General features: G+C 45.5%; 1 protein-coding gene across 2 annotated transcripts in view; it reads left to right on the forward strand.

The window, feature by feature from the left end:
• LOC139921961 (serine/threonine-protein kinase WNK1-like) overlaps nucleotides 1–14,617 on the forward strand; it is a 31,456-nt gene extending 16,839 nt beyond the window's left edge. For both annotated transcript variants that reach the window (XM_071912493.2, XM_071912414.2), the window contains exons 5-28: nucleotides 228–385; nucleotides 2,161–2,249; nucleotides 2,411–2,630; nucleotides 2,818–2,919; nucleotides 3,075–3,477; nucleotides 3,620–3,783; nucleotides 3,996–4,082; nucleotides 4,268–4,303; nucleotides 4,892–5,023; nucleotides 5,602–5,678; nucleotides 5,770–5,932; nucleotides 6,018–6,134; nucleotides 6,471–6,584; nucleotides 6,694–6,742; nucleotides 6,855–6,998; nucleotides 7,847–8,880; nucleotides 8,972–9,046; nucleotides 9,194–9,313; nucleotides 9,474–9,807; nucleotides 9,925–10,105; nucleotides 10,252–10,445; nucleotides 10,615–10,764; nucleotides 10,849–11,069; nucleotides 11,235–14,617. In XM_071912493.2, coding sequence (XP_071768594.2) covers nucleotides 228–385; nucleotides 2,161–2,249; nucleotides 2,411–2,630; nucleotides 2,818–2,919; nucleotides 3,075–3,477; nucleotides 3,620–3,783; nucleotides 3,996–4,082; nucleotides 4,268–4,303; nucleotides 4,892–5,023; nucleotides 5,602–5,678; nucleotides 5,770–5,932; nucleotides 6,018–6,134; nucleotides 6,471–6,584; nucleotides 6,694–6,742; nucleotides 6,855–6,998; nucleotides 7,847–8,880; nucleotides 8,972–9,046; nucleotides 9,194–9,313; nucleotides 9,474–9,807; nucleotides 9,925–10,105; nucleotides 10,252–10,445; nucleotides 10,615–10,764; nucleotides 10,849–11,069; nucleotides 11,235–11,615 — 4,745 coding nt within the window. In that variant the 3' untranslated portion in view covers nucleotides 11,616–14,617. The remainder of the gene's footprint in view (nucleotides 1–227; nucleotides 386–2,160; nucleotides 2,250–2,410; nucleotides 2,631–2,817; nucleotides 2,920–3,074; nucleotides 3,478–3,619; nucleotides 3,784–3,995; nucleotides 4,083–4,267; nucleotides 4,304–4,891; nucleotides 5,024–5,601; nucleotides 5,679–5,769; nucleotides 5,933–6,017; nucleotides 6,135–6,470; nucleotides 6,585–6,693; nucleotides 6,743–6,854; nucleotides 6,999–7,846; nucleotides 8,881–8,971; nucleotides 9,047–9,193; nucleotides 9,314–9,473; nucleotides 9,808–9,924; nucleotides 10,106–10,251; nucleotides 10,446–10,614; nucleotides 10,765–10,848; nucleotides 11,070–11,234) is intronic.
• The last annotated feature ends 183 nt before the right edge of the window (nucleotides 14,618–14,800 follow it).

The raw sequence follows: 14,800 nt of genomic DNA on the forward strand, positions 1-14,800 counted from the left end.
TCTGTCCCTTTTTTACTTTCCTTCCCCTCTTCTCTTTTTTCTCTTTCTTCCAACTCTCCTCTCACAGGTTCTACTCTCCAGGACATGTCAACAGGCTGGTCACTCTTCCTCATCCTCCTCTTCCTCAACCCCTCACGGGTTGGAGGAGCAGAGGGGCAATGGGTTGTGAGAGGCCCACTCAATCAGTCAGGGAGTTCGAGAGTTCTGAATAGTTGTTTTGATTTAAGGTACCCCTGAGTTCATGGCGCCTGAGATGTATGAGGAGAAGTACGACGAGTCAGTGGATGTGTATGCCTTTGGAATGTGCATGCTGGAGATGGCCACCTCAGAGTACCCTTACTCAGAGTGCCAGAATGCTGCACAGATCTACCGCAGAGTTACCAGTGTAAGTGTTCCTTTCAACCCTCCACGTCACCCCTTGCACCCTGCCTTCACCCCTTCCTGTTTGCTGAGAAGGCTAGTGTCCCCCTCTGGAGTAATTTCCTATTCACATAGCACAACTGCTATAGTCTCCTGTCTGCCTACACCTCTTTATCAAGCCTACATTAGCTTTCTGTCTTCAGCTATTCTGTTTCACCTCTCAACTTTAGTTTATACCTGTAGCTCCCCGGTCATTACTTTTTGCCCTCCAGCCATCGCCCTTTATGATAAACCAGGAAGTTAACCATACCTTTTAAGAGAAAACACATTGTAATTTAACACCAGGGAGCCCCTTCCCCTCTCTCCTCATCCAGTTTTTCTTGCTCTGTCCTTCTGATTTATGGTGTATGTGTTAAGCATGTAGACCTGAGGCGTGGGTGATTGATAAGGGCGTGTGCTAGCACAGTCCTGTTATTTTTCTAACGGCTGATAACTGAGTCTTATGACAATGCCAGAAGGGCAGTAACTGTCATAGAAAAACACACACTCATAAAACACATTCATACAACAAAGTCTATCAGGAAAAACCAGCACTCATGTAACGTCTTTTGATTTTCTTTCAGCAGCATGTCACTACGGACATTTCAGCATTACAGCCTTCTTCAGTGTATGCTTCTTCAGTGTACGCCTGCATGCCTGAAGCTTAGGCTGAAATGACATGCTGCTGAAATAAATGGAAAAGACGTAAGATGGGTGCTGGTTTTTCCTGATAGACTTTGTTGTTTGAACCAGACACCTGACACATACTGGTGGGAGTTCAGTACATCGTTTTGTAATTACATTATTCATACAATAACTCATACTGGCTCACTGTTTAAATGCATAGTCACTGATATGATTCATATCCTTGCAATTACTCATGATCTGCTACAAGTCTCATTGATACGTAGAGGTTGAACCTGTTCCAGGAGTCTTATCTACAAAATGGGCCTAGAAATCTATACTGATATCCCCAGCTTATCATTAACTGCAATTAAAGATATGAACATTTAAACATTTCCCATATGATTGGACATAGGATGTTTTTGCTTTTTTTTACTTCACTGCTAAATATTAAACCCTCTAGATTAGTGCCACAAATAGTATATAGAACAGAGTACCAAACACTGTTGACTCACTCGGGAAACATGAAGTGCTATTGTGGTGTTGAGCCTACATTTAGAGTGTCACACGCTCTGGTTTAACAGTTGTACTCCTTGAGGAGATGTGCTGTTGCTCTCCCTAGACTGCCATTACAGCTCTCAGCCAGTCCTCCATGTTTCTGTAGCGCCAGGCAGTCTCCTGCTGCCATTGGCTCATCCATCACTCACCACCAGGCCTCCTCCATTGTCCTACGCCCTCTTCTCCCCACCACTTGACATGCTACAGTCTAAATGCCACCAGCCTGAGAACACATCTTACTTTTAACATTATTTGAATGGATTGGTGTGGAGATAAAATTTAATGGAAGCAACCCATTGCACTATATATTACTATACACATACTATACATTACACTATATGTGTCTTGAGAGACATGTTCCAAATCAAAACTGTCACTATTAAAAGGAATTTACTGCTTAGTTCAAGGGTGTCATTATCCCACTCATCAGGGCTATGACAGGATTAAGTTTGCAGTACTGACATAGAATGTCTGTCAGAAAAGGCAAGGACATCAAAAGGTATGGGCTAGCATCCAAATTAAGAAAAGGCTAGAAGAAAAGGAGAGCTTTTCTCATTCAGTGTTCTGTGTTTCCTGTAGGGGGTGAAGCCAGGCAGCTTCGACAAGGTGGCCATTCCTGAAGTGAAGGAGATCATCGAGGGATGTATTCGCCAGAACAAGGATGAGAGGTCTGTATCTTATGCAGTTATACTATATTGCTAAGACCCTTTAAACCTATAGTTTAAAGGGTCTTGGCAAACTAAACTAAACTGTAGGTTTAAAGGGGCGATGTAGGACCACCTACATGGGTTTCTCTCCATTTGCTCACTGTCGGTCTCCCTTTCCTTAGGTACTCGATCAAGGACCTTCTGAACCATGCCTTCTTCCAGGAGGAGACGGGGGTGCGTGTGGAGCTGGCAGAGGAGGACGATGGAGAGATGGAAGCCATTAAGTTGTGGCTGAGAATTGAGGATGTGAAGAAGCTCAAGGGAAAGTACAAAGACAACGAAGCTATTGAGTTTTCCTTTGACCTCAGCAAGGACGTGCCAGAAGATGTGGCTCAGGAAATGGTGAATTGAACTTTAAATGTTGCAGTCATTAGACCTTCAGATTAAAAATCCAACACCTAGTTCATAGGTGGCACTGGTAAAGACAAAATATCAAATGAAAAGTTGAAAATTAGCTAATGGGCTATAACTTCAATCAATCTCTGCATAATCATTGCTGAGTTCTAATTCATGTATCTCTGTGCTTCAGGTTGAGTCTGGTTATGTGTGCGAAGGTGACCATAAGACCATGGCCAAGGCCATAAAGGACAGGGTGTCCCTTATCAGGCGCAAGAGAGCACAGCGGCAGCAGGTGTGTCCTTGCTCAACATAATGGCATCTAATGTTTTTCTGGTTGATATTTGCTCACGTGCTTCGCTTGTAGTCCTACCTCAGCAGGAGGATGCAGGTAATTGTGCTGTAATTCTCCTTCAGGAATTAATAAATTTGCCCTTGATTGAATTGAAGGTCCGAGAGGAGCAGGAGAAGAGGAGGCTAGAAGAAGAACAGCACGGTCAATTACTACCATCACAGCAGCAACAGCAACCAGGCCAGCAATCTAGCACGGAGGCCCCTCAGCCGACACCCCAGGCAGTGCAACAGCCCGCTCCATATGTCCCACCACAACCAAGCCAACAACACAGCCAGCAGATGGCTCCTCCGCCTGCATCTCAGCAGAGCCTTCAGACCACCAACTACAACACTCCTCAATCAGCCCTGCCGCCCGGCATGGCACAGGGCGTCCCTTATGTCCCCCAGTCGACTGGGCAAGTCCCAGCTCCAGTTCAAGGTCAGAGTGTGGCTCCCATCCAGCCGGAGTCGGAGGAGCCTGAGGCTGACCAGCACCAACAGTCACAGCACGCTGGGGGAGGTTTGTATCAAAGATGATATAGTCAAATACGCTATTACAGCCAACTGCATGATGACAGAATGCTTTGATTTTCGAAGGCGAGTGCACTTAGCAACCCATCATCAAATGTACCCCTCTTCCTTTTTGGCCCCACCTCTTATAGCTACTCAAATGGCAGACAGACCACCAGGTTCCTCTGTCCTCCCTGAGGCTCAGCCTGCTCAGTCTGTGATGCCCTACAGCTCTCCTCCCAGTCAGCAGCTTCAGCCCCAGGTGTCATACCCTCAGACACAAGCTGACCAATTACAACAACAGCAGATGCCGATGGTGAGTCATGTGAAAATTAGGATATAATCCGTTGTTTTGAAGAAGAGAAGCAGATGATTTCCCCTTGGTGCATGCGCTCAAGAATACAATCACTTATAGGCTATACTTCTTTCATGCTCATAGAATTTCATTATCCATCAATTTACTTTTCAGTTTCTTCTTTCTGTCATCTTCTCTACATGTGCTCTTCTTTTCTTACTGTGGTACATAAGGTCCAGCCCCAGATGCAAGGTGTCCAGCCGACCGCAGTTGTCCCAGTGGCTCCCAACACCCAGTCTGCTCCAATGGCACCTCAGCAGGTACATTGTAGTCTAGTCCTGTAAGCCTATATGCTCAGCTTGGGGCTGCCAGCAGCTGAGTGTGGCGGATGCCCCCAGCCCTAGTCCTCTACACTGTTTTCTTATACTTCCTTTCTTTTTTTTTCTTTCTCTCTCCATCTTCAACTTTCCTTCTCTTACCCTGTGTTGTGTTTTGTTTCTTATAGTACGGAGGTTACTACCAACCATCGCTTCCCCCTCAGGTAGATAAAATGTCCCTTATGCCTGTTACCTGTTCTAACTACACCCACAGCCTCTCTGGTGACATGTTCTGCCCAAAAGAAATAAACTTGCTGTCTAACAATAGTATTGTGTGGCAGACGCGCAGTCGTTCTGGCCGGTTTCAAAATTTTCGGTAAGCCTTAATTCAGTTGTGGTAGGCTTTCACGACTATGGAACAGAAAAATATGTCATGCAAGTGTATTATAAGCCTTGCAAGTACACTGTGATGGACATGTCTCTAAAATGCATTGTAGAATTGACATTAAGTGTTCAGTGAGCAATGCTCTAATAACCTACACTGTCACGTTGGTAACTGGTGTGATTTATATAGCTATGCTATCCAGCAGGTAAGTGCCTGTGGCTTTGGAGTGGAGCCAGTATAAAGCTTTGAAAGATTTAAGCCTCTGGGCGAATGAAAGGGAGGGATGGTTTAGAGAGGAACAGGGTTTTCAAGAAGTAGTATGGATTCCAACATGGATGTGTGTTTAAGTTCATTTTCTCTCCTCCCCTCACCTTCTGTATTTTCTCTTGTTTGTGCCTCTCCATCTTTGTTCCTCTCATCCTTCTAGATGCCCACCCAGCAGGTGATGTTGCCCCCATCCTCTCAGCCTGTTCCCCTCCAGCAGCAGCAGCCAGAGAGCAGCGCTGCTCCTCAGAGCTGCACTCTACCACAGGCGCAACCTGGAGCTCTGCAACTACAGGTGACACACACACCTACGCTGCTCATGCTGATGCAAGATCAAAGTAATTTGCATATTAAGACACATAGTTGCATATACAGGTGCCTAAGTAATGAATTTAATAGTTGTGTTAGATCATATTATAGCACAAATTTTAGGCTCTCCATTTATTTTTTCATTTTCAAGCTTCTTCTAAAACCATTTCTTCTTTTCGCTGGACTCACTACTACATTGCATGGCTATCCTTTTCTTTTCTTTTTTCTGTGCATGCTGCTTATTCCTGCATGACTATTAGTCTTGGGCCAATGAGCCAAGCCCTCCTATCCTGTCTCCTCCAATCAACGCAGAGCATCTATACTTCCTGTATCAGGCTACATGCCTCTCTATTCTGCAGGTACCCTCCAGAGCACAAAACAGTTGTGTATGTGTGTGGGTGAAGTGTTTGTTTCACATGTTCCTGTTCCCTGGTGTATATGTGTTCAGTCCCTCAAAAACACATTAATTTCAATGCACTCTAATGCTCAAACCATAGTAATGGCAGTTTCCGTTTGGTTTTTACGTTGTAATGAAGTGTTTTATTTATGTTGTCTGTGTTTCAGGCCTCTGTGAGTGTTTCTCAATCAACACCTTTGGAGCAGCCAGCAGGACCTGTACTAGTGCCACCGTCTGTGGAAAGGTTAGAAGGAACATAATTAAAAATGGCAGGTTTCATCAGCACCACACATCTTGGCCAGATATCTCACTTAAAGGATCCGTGTCTCTTTCAGCTGCCTGTCAGATGCCGCTTCAGGTCTTAGTGATGGCAATGATGGAAACTCTACATCAGGAGGCCGACACGAGGGGCGCTCACTCAAACGGCACCAGCGGCGATCCGTACGCAGCCGATCTCGCCATGAGAAGACTGCTAAAGCCAAGTTGAATGTTCTCAATGTACGGACCTGGACTGATGATTTAATTCATATTCTTTCTGAAGCTCTGCTGATGGAGTATTCTAACATGAATGAATATTTTTCAGATTTCTAACATAGGAGACAGAGTGGCCGAGTGCCAGCTAGAAACGCACAACAGGAAGATGGTGACCTTCAAATTTGACCTAGATGGTGATAATCCGGAGGAAATTGCACAGATCATGGTAATAGTGATTCTCCAGTTTATTCCATCAAAACATTCGCAAAATGTTTACAGCTGTTTACTGGCTAATTGTCACAATAAATTAAATATATTCTTCAGAGAACCCATGTTTGCCTGCTTGTATGCCTGCAATTTTTTGTACCAACCTTTCAGTTTCATATTCGCCAAAATATTAATTTACACATAAAAAAAGTGCAAAGGACATTTTCCATATCAATATCTGTAACCTCAACCAATATCAATGCCCTGCACTAATATTCAGACAGAAAGTACGGAAAGTCTTCACATTAACTATATTTAGTTACAGTAATTGAACATCTTCCCCCTTCCGCTTCAGGTCGAGAGCGAGTTCATCCTGGAGAGCGAGCGAGAGTCCTTCATCGAACAGGTCCGTGAGGTCATAGAAATGGCTGATGAGAAAGGAGAGGGCATGAAGGAAGGCTTCACTCAGGTATGTTCTACACACTGCAGCACCTTAGCCACACAATACCCAAACTGTCTATTCTAATCCTCACTTATTAAACCTGAAGACGTATCATTTCGATTTTCTCCCTCCACAGATGAGTGATCTTCAGCAGCAGCCTGCACTGTCTACTCCTATGTTACCAGGTAAACAACCTTCAGCTAAACATGATACCTAAATGCCCAGCTACTTAATTATTACTTTTAATGAAATCCAACTCCTGCCTCATACCTGACCTCCCGTTGACCTCTCCCCCAGGCATTTCTCCCAGCCTTGCAGCCCAGGTGGTGCACTCAGCAGGGCGTAGGTTCATAGTCAGCCCTGTGCCCGAGTCTCGTCTTAAAGAGCAGTTCTTCGGCCCTCCCTCTGCTAATACCTCCTTTGGAGATGAGGCTGCCCCAGGTGAGAGGAGTCTTTGTTTGACAGCTGTGGAATGCATTCTAAATATGTCACTGGATTGTATTTTGCAGCTAAATACGGCTTAGATTTGAATTATTGGATTATTGTAATCCAATTCAGGCATATTTTGAAATAATCATGGAGGAGTACATAATATCTGAGAGTGGCTGTGGATTAGTGACAGCATTCCAGAACATAAGAACAAGGCAGCCATCTTGGTCAGTAATAAGAATGTAGTGCAATGAAAAAGGAAGATTCATTTGCAGCATTTTGATCTTAACATTACCCAAGTGAATGTGTACAGTACGGCTGCTACGAGTCAGGAATATGCTGATATTGATAATGTTCTTTCAGTGTAAGCAAAATGCATATAGAACTATGTTTATTATTAAATTATTTGAAAGGCAAGCAAATGCACTGCAGATGGCAATTGTAGGACATCAACAGCATGTCTCCTACCTCAGTCAAAAGTTGTTGTTCCCAAAATAATGCAGCAGAATACATAAATGCATGTATTTACTGGCTCCTCTCAATACTTTGATGCACTTACCTCTGTTTTGACAAAGTAAAGCTTAGGCCTATATATTTATGCCTTCCCAGTTGAAGAGTTATTATTTTTGGGGGGGGAAATTCAGGATATCTTGCTGGTAATATTTTTTTTTAAATTTAGCACAATATAAAGCAAAGTGTAGCAGACAAAGAAAAGTTCATGGTTTTTCTAGTTATGTACTATTTTACAACTGATCATTATGGCTGCTTTCTAATGCTTAGAGAACTCTACATTTTTCTCATAAGTTCTGTGGAAATTACTTGCACATTATAATTGATTTCTGTTCTGAAATCTCTCCTAGCTGTCCCTGTGACCCTGGGCCTCTCTCTGTCAGCTCCATCTGGAACTCTCCAGCATGCCTTCAGTGAGATGAGGCAGTCCCGTTTAGAGAGATGCAGCACCCTCGGCCCCCCTGCTACTGAGCCAGAACCCAGCACTGTCCCATCCACTCAGGCTGGACTCCCAAACTCCAACCATGTCCTGGCTCCTCCAGAAGCTATAGCTTCCACCACTAGCACTACTCAGCTTGCTGTGTCTGTCACTTCTACTGCAAACTCGTTACCACCTCCCTCTACTGGAAGGGTTTCCCCCCCACCTGTATCAGCTCAATCCCAAACCCCTCCTCCTGCCACCAACGATCGCAGTCCACCATCCCAGTCCTCTCACCAAACAGCCCCCTCCCAGCTTGCACCAGCTGCCAACATCCCTCCCCCATCTTCCACCATTTCTCCTCCTGCTGTGTCCCAGCCCATCCAGCACTCACAGGCCTCTGTCCCTCCAGTGGCTGGGCCTCAGCTGAGCAGTAGTGCTGTCCCTGTCTCCTCTGTTACTAGTGTCACACCCAGTACGACTGGCACCGTACCTGCCTCAGAGCAGCAGCCTGTCAATAGTGCTGTTCCATCCTCTCAACCTATGACTTTGTCCGTCCACGCAGCACAGCACACGCCTCAGCCTATTTCTGCTCAGCCCCAACCTCCCACCTTGCCTAGCCAGAACCAACCCCAACCCCAGCCAGTGGAGCAGGAGGGGGCTGAGCCCCAGACCAAGGCCCCTGGTATGGATGACATCCAAGCCCTAGATAAGAAGCTACGGTCCCTCTTTAAAGACCAGAGCTCTGCCAGCCCCTCCGCCTCAATGGAGCCCTCCCAAAACACAGGCACCTCCTCTCCTCCTACTGGAACTATTTCCCCTCCACCTGGAGCAGCCCTGGTGCCCCCATCTAACCTTCCCCTCACCTCTGGAGTACAGGGCGTCCTAGGGCCTACCTCCACCCCAGGGCAGGGGGTTACCCCAGCAGGACATGTCCAGACCCCTCCAACTAAGCCCAGGGCACAGGTGAGTGGAATTCACAGCATCCAAGGAAAACTGAAGCTGATGATGCTGTTGATTGTGATACTAGTTTGTTTTCTTCTTCATCTTCTTTTAGACTTTACCTACTGGTTTTGATCAAGCAAGTACCCCTCCCTCAGAGCACGTACCCCCATTTCCTGGACCAAGTCAGGTGAGGCCCATTATGTCCCTATATGGTCATTAGGGAATAATCTTCCTCTGAGTATGACAGCTGTAGTTGTGAGTTTCATGCAACAGCATTTTCCTTCCCTCCACTTCCCTTGTAATCCTTATATCCCCTGTTTGTGTGACTCCACAGTCCCAGCAACCCCTGGGTAATTTGGACGCCCAGTTGAGGAGAGCGCTGAGCCCAGAGACTGTTCAGGGAGGCAATAGAGCCCCCGCTCCAGCAGCAGGCTTCACTCTGGGACGTTTCCAAGTAAGTTTGTAGTCAGAGCTGAAAATTACTCTGGTTTATTCAGTCTGAAATGGATAAACGAAAACCTAACCTCTTAAACCTTTGTGTGTAAATATTTTGAAGTAAAAGGTTTATTGCTCAGTTCATTGAAATTCCAACCCTCCTCTTTTTTTTTTTTCAGGTCTCTGTTGCTGCTGACGGTGCCTCCAGCAGTGTGCCAGGTCCCTCCAGCATAGTCTCCTCTTCCTCCCTCACGCCATCCTCGTCCTCTTCCTCCTCCTCCTCTTCCTCTTCCTCCTCCTCTCTCTCAAGTCCAGAAAACACCCTCCACCGGTTGTCCTCTCTGACCAAAGGAGTCTGTGGAGGTGACACTATAGATGGAGTCTCTTCTCTCCCTGCTGCTCCTGCCAGTCAGCCCACCACTATTGGGCGCTTCCAAGTGTCCACAAGTGCTAACACCGTCACTGGGCCCAACACTGGCCCTAGCTCCAAAGTGGGACGTTTTTCAGTAACAGGTGTGTACCAGGTTGAAAGGCTACTGGACATGAACAAAAAACATAGCCTGACTTCAGAAACAGAAGTTGTTTTTCATAAACCAGTGTAACACGATGTCATGTCTTAATTTTCCTCAGTGACCCCAGCTCCAGCAGCAGGCTCCAGCCCCTCCCGTGGCGCCAGTATGCAGAATGGACCTTCATCCTCAACCTCTGATCCTCATAACGCTTGTACCCATTACATCAGCAGTGACAATGACGACGACTCGGGGCCAGAGGACGAGGCTTTCCAGAGGGAAGTTAGCCATCTCAGAGAAAAGTACGTCGCGCTTTCAAATCCCTATTTCAGGCTACTTAGATTTACCCTCAGGAAAGTTATTTTATATTTCAATGGAACTATGTAAACATGACCAAAAAAGAAAACCACCATAAGTTTCCCTACCCTTCTTCTTCTTCCTCTAATAGACATATGATTGAGATCCAGACCTTGCACTCTCGTCAGAAGGAGGAGATAGATGCCCTGTTCAACCGGCTGGGCAAACCCCCTCCTTCGGCTGTCCTCTCCCCTGCTGTAGCTATGGCTGGAGGCCGGCGTAGGCCCAAAAGCAAGGGTCACAAATCTGCTCGCAGTAGTGGACAGCCCAGCCCCCTGCACTCAGGTGAGGACAGTATTAGCTTTTTCAGGCATTTGTGTTTTCCGCTTTGAGGTTAATACCACAGTTTCTGCCCCTTGTGTGGCTGACCAAACAGCTAAGCTGCTGAAAGAGCATGCTAAACAATGTTTGTTTTAGTTTATAACTCCATTGTGTGTTTTGCTCATGTCTTCAGGAGCCTCAGGCCAGAGTCTCCATGGTTCAGCGTCCCCCCCAAAGCATACTTCACCCTCAGCAGCGGAGGCCTCAGAGACGGCCAGCAGGACCTCTTTGCAGAAGCTCAAATCCTCCCCGTCCATGCCCAGCCTCAGCACTCACTCCACAGGTATGTGCTAGCACTTATTCTCGTCACAGTGAGCTTTTGGGCTGAATTTATTTCCTGGTTCACCTCTCTTCTCTGTATTCCCAGGAGCAAGTGGGACGAGTTCCCCAAGTGGTCCAGTCCACAGCCAGAACCACAGTAATTCACTGAGCCAGGCAACTGGCCCTGCCCCTAACGCTCAGAAGTGTAAGGGCACCTTCACTGACGACCTGCATCAGCTGGTGGATAACTGGGCCAGGGATGCCATCAGCCTCTCCCAGTGCAAGAGGGGTCCCAAAACTGGAGCGCAGGGAGCAGCGGGGCACGATGTAAGTACTCAGCACCCTTATCTCACCTATCGTAGTACATTAGAGTACATTAGAGTATCTGTCATTGGAGGCATTGTCACCTTATATGATTTTCTATTGGCTACATGCCAGAAATAATAATCCTATAAATGGTAACAATCCTTTTTTCCTCTCTCCCTCTAACAGATTATGCCTCCGGCCAATATGGGGCGCAAATTCTCAGCTCCAGGCCACCTCTGCCCCACCCTCCCCACGCCTACCACCACCACCACAACCACCCACCTCCCTACCCCCACCAACCCCTCTGTCCCTCTAGGGCCTCGTAAAGGCTCTCTGGGCCCCGTTGCCCAGGGGTTTGGCTATGCCTCTCCCCCGTACAGTGCTCCTCAGTGGGCAGGCCCCACAGGCCCCTGCCAGGTCAGTGTGCTTAACCCCACACAGCCACTAGCCCAGTACCAGCCCCCCGCTTCAGCTTCGGCGTCCCTACAGCAAGGCTACCACATGGGAACCACGTCAGCCCCACAGAAATCTGTCAACCCCGGAGGTTCGAACCTGCGGCCCACGTAGCCCAGTCCAGGCCCTGGTTCTGGGCTGAGACGACGGGCCGGACAGGGTGGACAGCCGTACAACGAGAACCACTAGCTCTTTCTGAAGCTGGTTGGTTGGCTGGTTGGGTATTGTGCTTTTTATTTTTATTTTAACTTTTATTTTTTTCAGTAATAGAGTTGACCTGTGTGGTTCAGTCGTGTCTGGCAGAAAGAAAGCTGTCTGGCGATTGGAGGGAGAGTGCAATACACACCCACAGCACAAGAGTCACACACTTGCCCTGCCGTTGGCTGTGGAAATGAGCTGTGATTGACTAGTTGGTTGGTTGTGTCCAGTGAAGTAATGGACCCAAGGGCATAACCAACAACGGCCAAAGATGTCTATTGAGAGCACCCATTTCAAAGTCATCATTCCTGTGAAGAGGAGGGGTATGAGGGATTCTGATTCATATCTTAACTGGTCCTGGCCTTAAACTTGCCTAGGACAGAGACAGTTGGACCGATACCCCTCGCACAAAAATAGACACACATGCGTGCATACACGCCTGACTATACATTCACCGGGTTGAGCGAACTGTGGGATGGTAGGTTAAGTTGTCTAGGAGAGTGAGGGGAGATTATGACTGCACAGAAAGTGGGATTGAGGTTTTGTCCTGGTTGAAGTAGTTAAGTGTGAGGGGTGAAGAGTGAGAGAAGAGAGGGTGTTGGGAGAAGAAAGACTTGGGAAGTTAGGCAGGAGTGTAGTGGATAGGTTTTGAATTTGAATATAATCCCAGTGGCTACCTATTCTACAGTAAAATGCAATAACGGCAAAGAGAAGATATACTGTCCCTTGTAACAGTGGCCTTAACCCCAAAACACATGTAAACATTGACTTTGTATATAGATATTTCCTCACTGGGTTATGATTCCATGTTTAGCCTATTTATATGTCCCTGTGAGAAAGTCTGGTGTCTGTGATTTGAGTTGTCTCTCATCTATACATACAGGTTAGTTTTGATATCATACTGATTTACTCTTCAAGTCTGACATGTTAGTGTAAGCCAGTGGATCTGTGTGCACTGTACATAAAAAGTATTCTGGTGTTGACCACCATTTGCAGTTTGATTTGAGTTGACGAGGTGTTGCTACTGTAAATCACAGTTCGGTTAGGGTGAGTTTGCAACTGGTTAAGGATTAGACTTGAGGGTTTTTGTTTTTTTTACAACAGTGAAATCTTCTCGTCAAGGATCCCAAGTCAAGTGACACCACATCACCCGGTATAATCAGTACTGGCAGTAACTGTTATTAGATTTAAACAGTTCAAAATCTGTTAATCATATTTTACAAAAGGCAATAGGTTTGGATTATTTGGATACTGTTGGTGGATGGTGGGCTTTTGGGACTCTGACGGGACGCCCAGCCCCCTTCCCAGTGGTTTACACAGATGGTGCATGATACACAGATACACAGGTTGCTTGCTCAAGTCATGTCAAACAAAATATCTCAGCTTATAACCTTTTGCCGTCACCTCTCAAATCACAAGTGTCTGGGGTTCTCTCTCCCTGTGGTCTGTTTTTGTATGCGTATATTTAATAAAACAAACAAGATGTTCTTTATGGACCTGTATTCAGCCATCAGATTTTGATGTTGTTTCACTGTAATTATTATTAAAGGTTGTTAAACAACATGTAGTTAAAGGAATATAAAAGTGCAATTGCAGGGTTGTTATTATTGGTATCTACTCTTAACACAGGAGTAATCCTGAGTTTATTAAGCTCTTATCTTTGACCGCCCTGCCCCCCTTTTCTATTTTAGTGTGTATATATATATATTAATGTGAGGTAAATGGTTTCACGTAATGCTCAGTCACTATAGAGTACTATGCGCTTGCTGTAACCCATCCTGTACATGCATACGCACTCTGCCCTGTAAACACGGAACACTTTAGTGCCTTGCATCCTCACTAATGACAAGTTCCATATCCATCTAGTCCTGGAGTAGTAACATAGCTGTGACTGTACTGCAGAAAACCAGTTATCAAACCTGTACGACACACAACAAACACAACAGATGGCTCCATAACTGTCACATGGCCAATCTAGAGGATAACAGCTCCCTGGAATATCAGAGTAGACACAACACACAGGACTGCAGAATAAAGAGCACACTGAGTAATTTGGAAACAGTTTATCTTTTTTCTCTATCATTTGTGTTGGTTGTGTATCAGCTGTGTATTTATATTTTGGCTCATACATGGTTTGGCTAGCATTTGTCTTTGTGGAGTTATTACATTACAGCATTTCATAGCAGCACTTATTCGGGCAGAGAATGAGCTGTAAACAGTTTAACAGTTGTCATGCCTCATGCTGGCACACCGTTTCTTGCCACCTCACACACGAGTGCCATTCTCTCATCGTGACCCTTTCGCCTACTCATAGATTGGATGAATACTTAAACTTCTCTAGAGAAAAAATAAGTTACTGCAATGCAGAATATGCAATGTTTAAAGTTTTATAGGGACTGAGGGGTAATGGAAACATTTGCATGCTGATGAGGGTTGTTACTGACAAATGTTTTTGATATTGGAATATAGAGATCCTGTTTTTGTTTTTTTGTTGTTTTATGTTATTCTTTGCCTTCCTGTGAGTCCTCACAAAGTGCCGATGATCTGTTGAATTGCCATTCACCACTGTCACAGGCACAATTTCAATATCTGACTGTATCAGTATATGTATTCTGCATGCTAGCTTCACTGGTTTTTAATCTTACAAATGACAACCAACTCACAACTGACCACTGTACAGCACAAGATCACAACAAAGCTAATATCCATGTGCTATTATGCCATTATCAGTAACTATCAAAAAGATCTCTACACAATACTGTTTCATGAGGCTACTGACACGCAGTAATATCCTGTTGTACTCTTTATTTCCAACCCCTCTAACTTCCTGTGACTCAGTGTTCTCTGGTTTTGTGTATGTTTTTTCACATTGTACAAAATGTAAAAACAGAAATAAAAATAAAAGATCAATTTGGGCATTTTTGTCATGCTTATTGGTGTGTTTGTAAGATTTGGTACATTATATACACAAATTGTTCCATTTTAATTTAGTAAATTGTTACTAGTTAACAACCACTGTGAAAAAGAAACCACTCCCTATCCTTCTACAAGGTGAAAAGGGGATTTTTGTCTGCTATCCCCTTGCTCTGCTATAGCACTGC

This window comes from Centroberyx gerrardi, chromosome 4, assembly GCF_048128805.1.
Source record: "Centroberyx gerrardi isolate f3 chromosome 4, fCenGer3.hap1.cur.20231027, whole genome shotgun sequence".
Taxonomy (NCBI): domain Eukaryota; kingdom Metazoa; phylum Chordata; class Actinopteri; order Beryciformes; family Berycidae; genus Centroberyx; species Centroberyx gerrardi.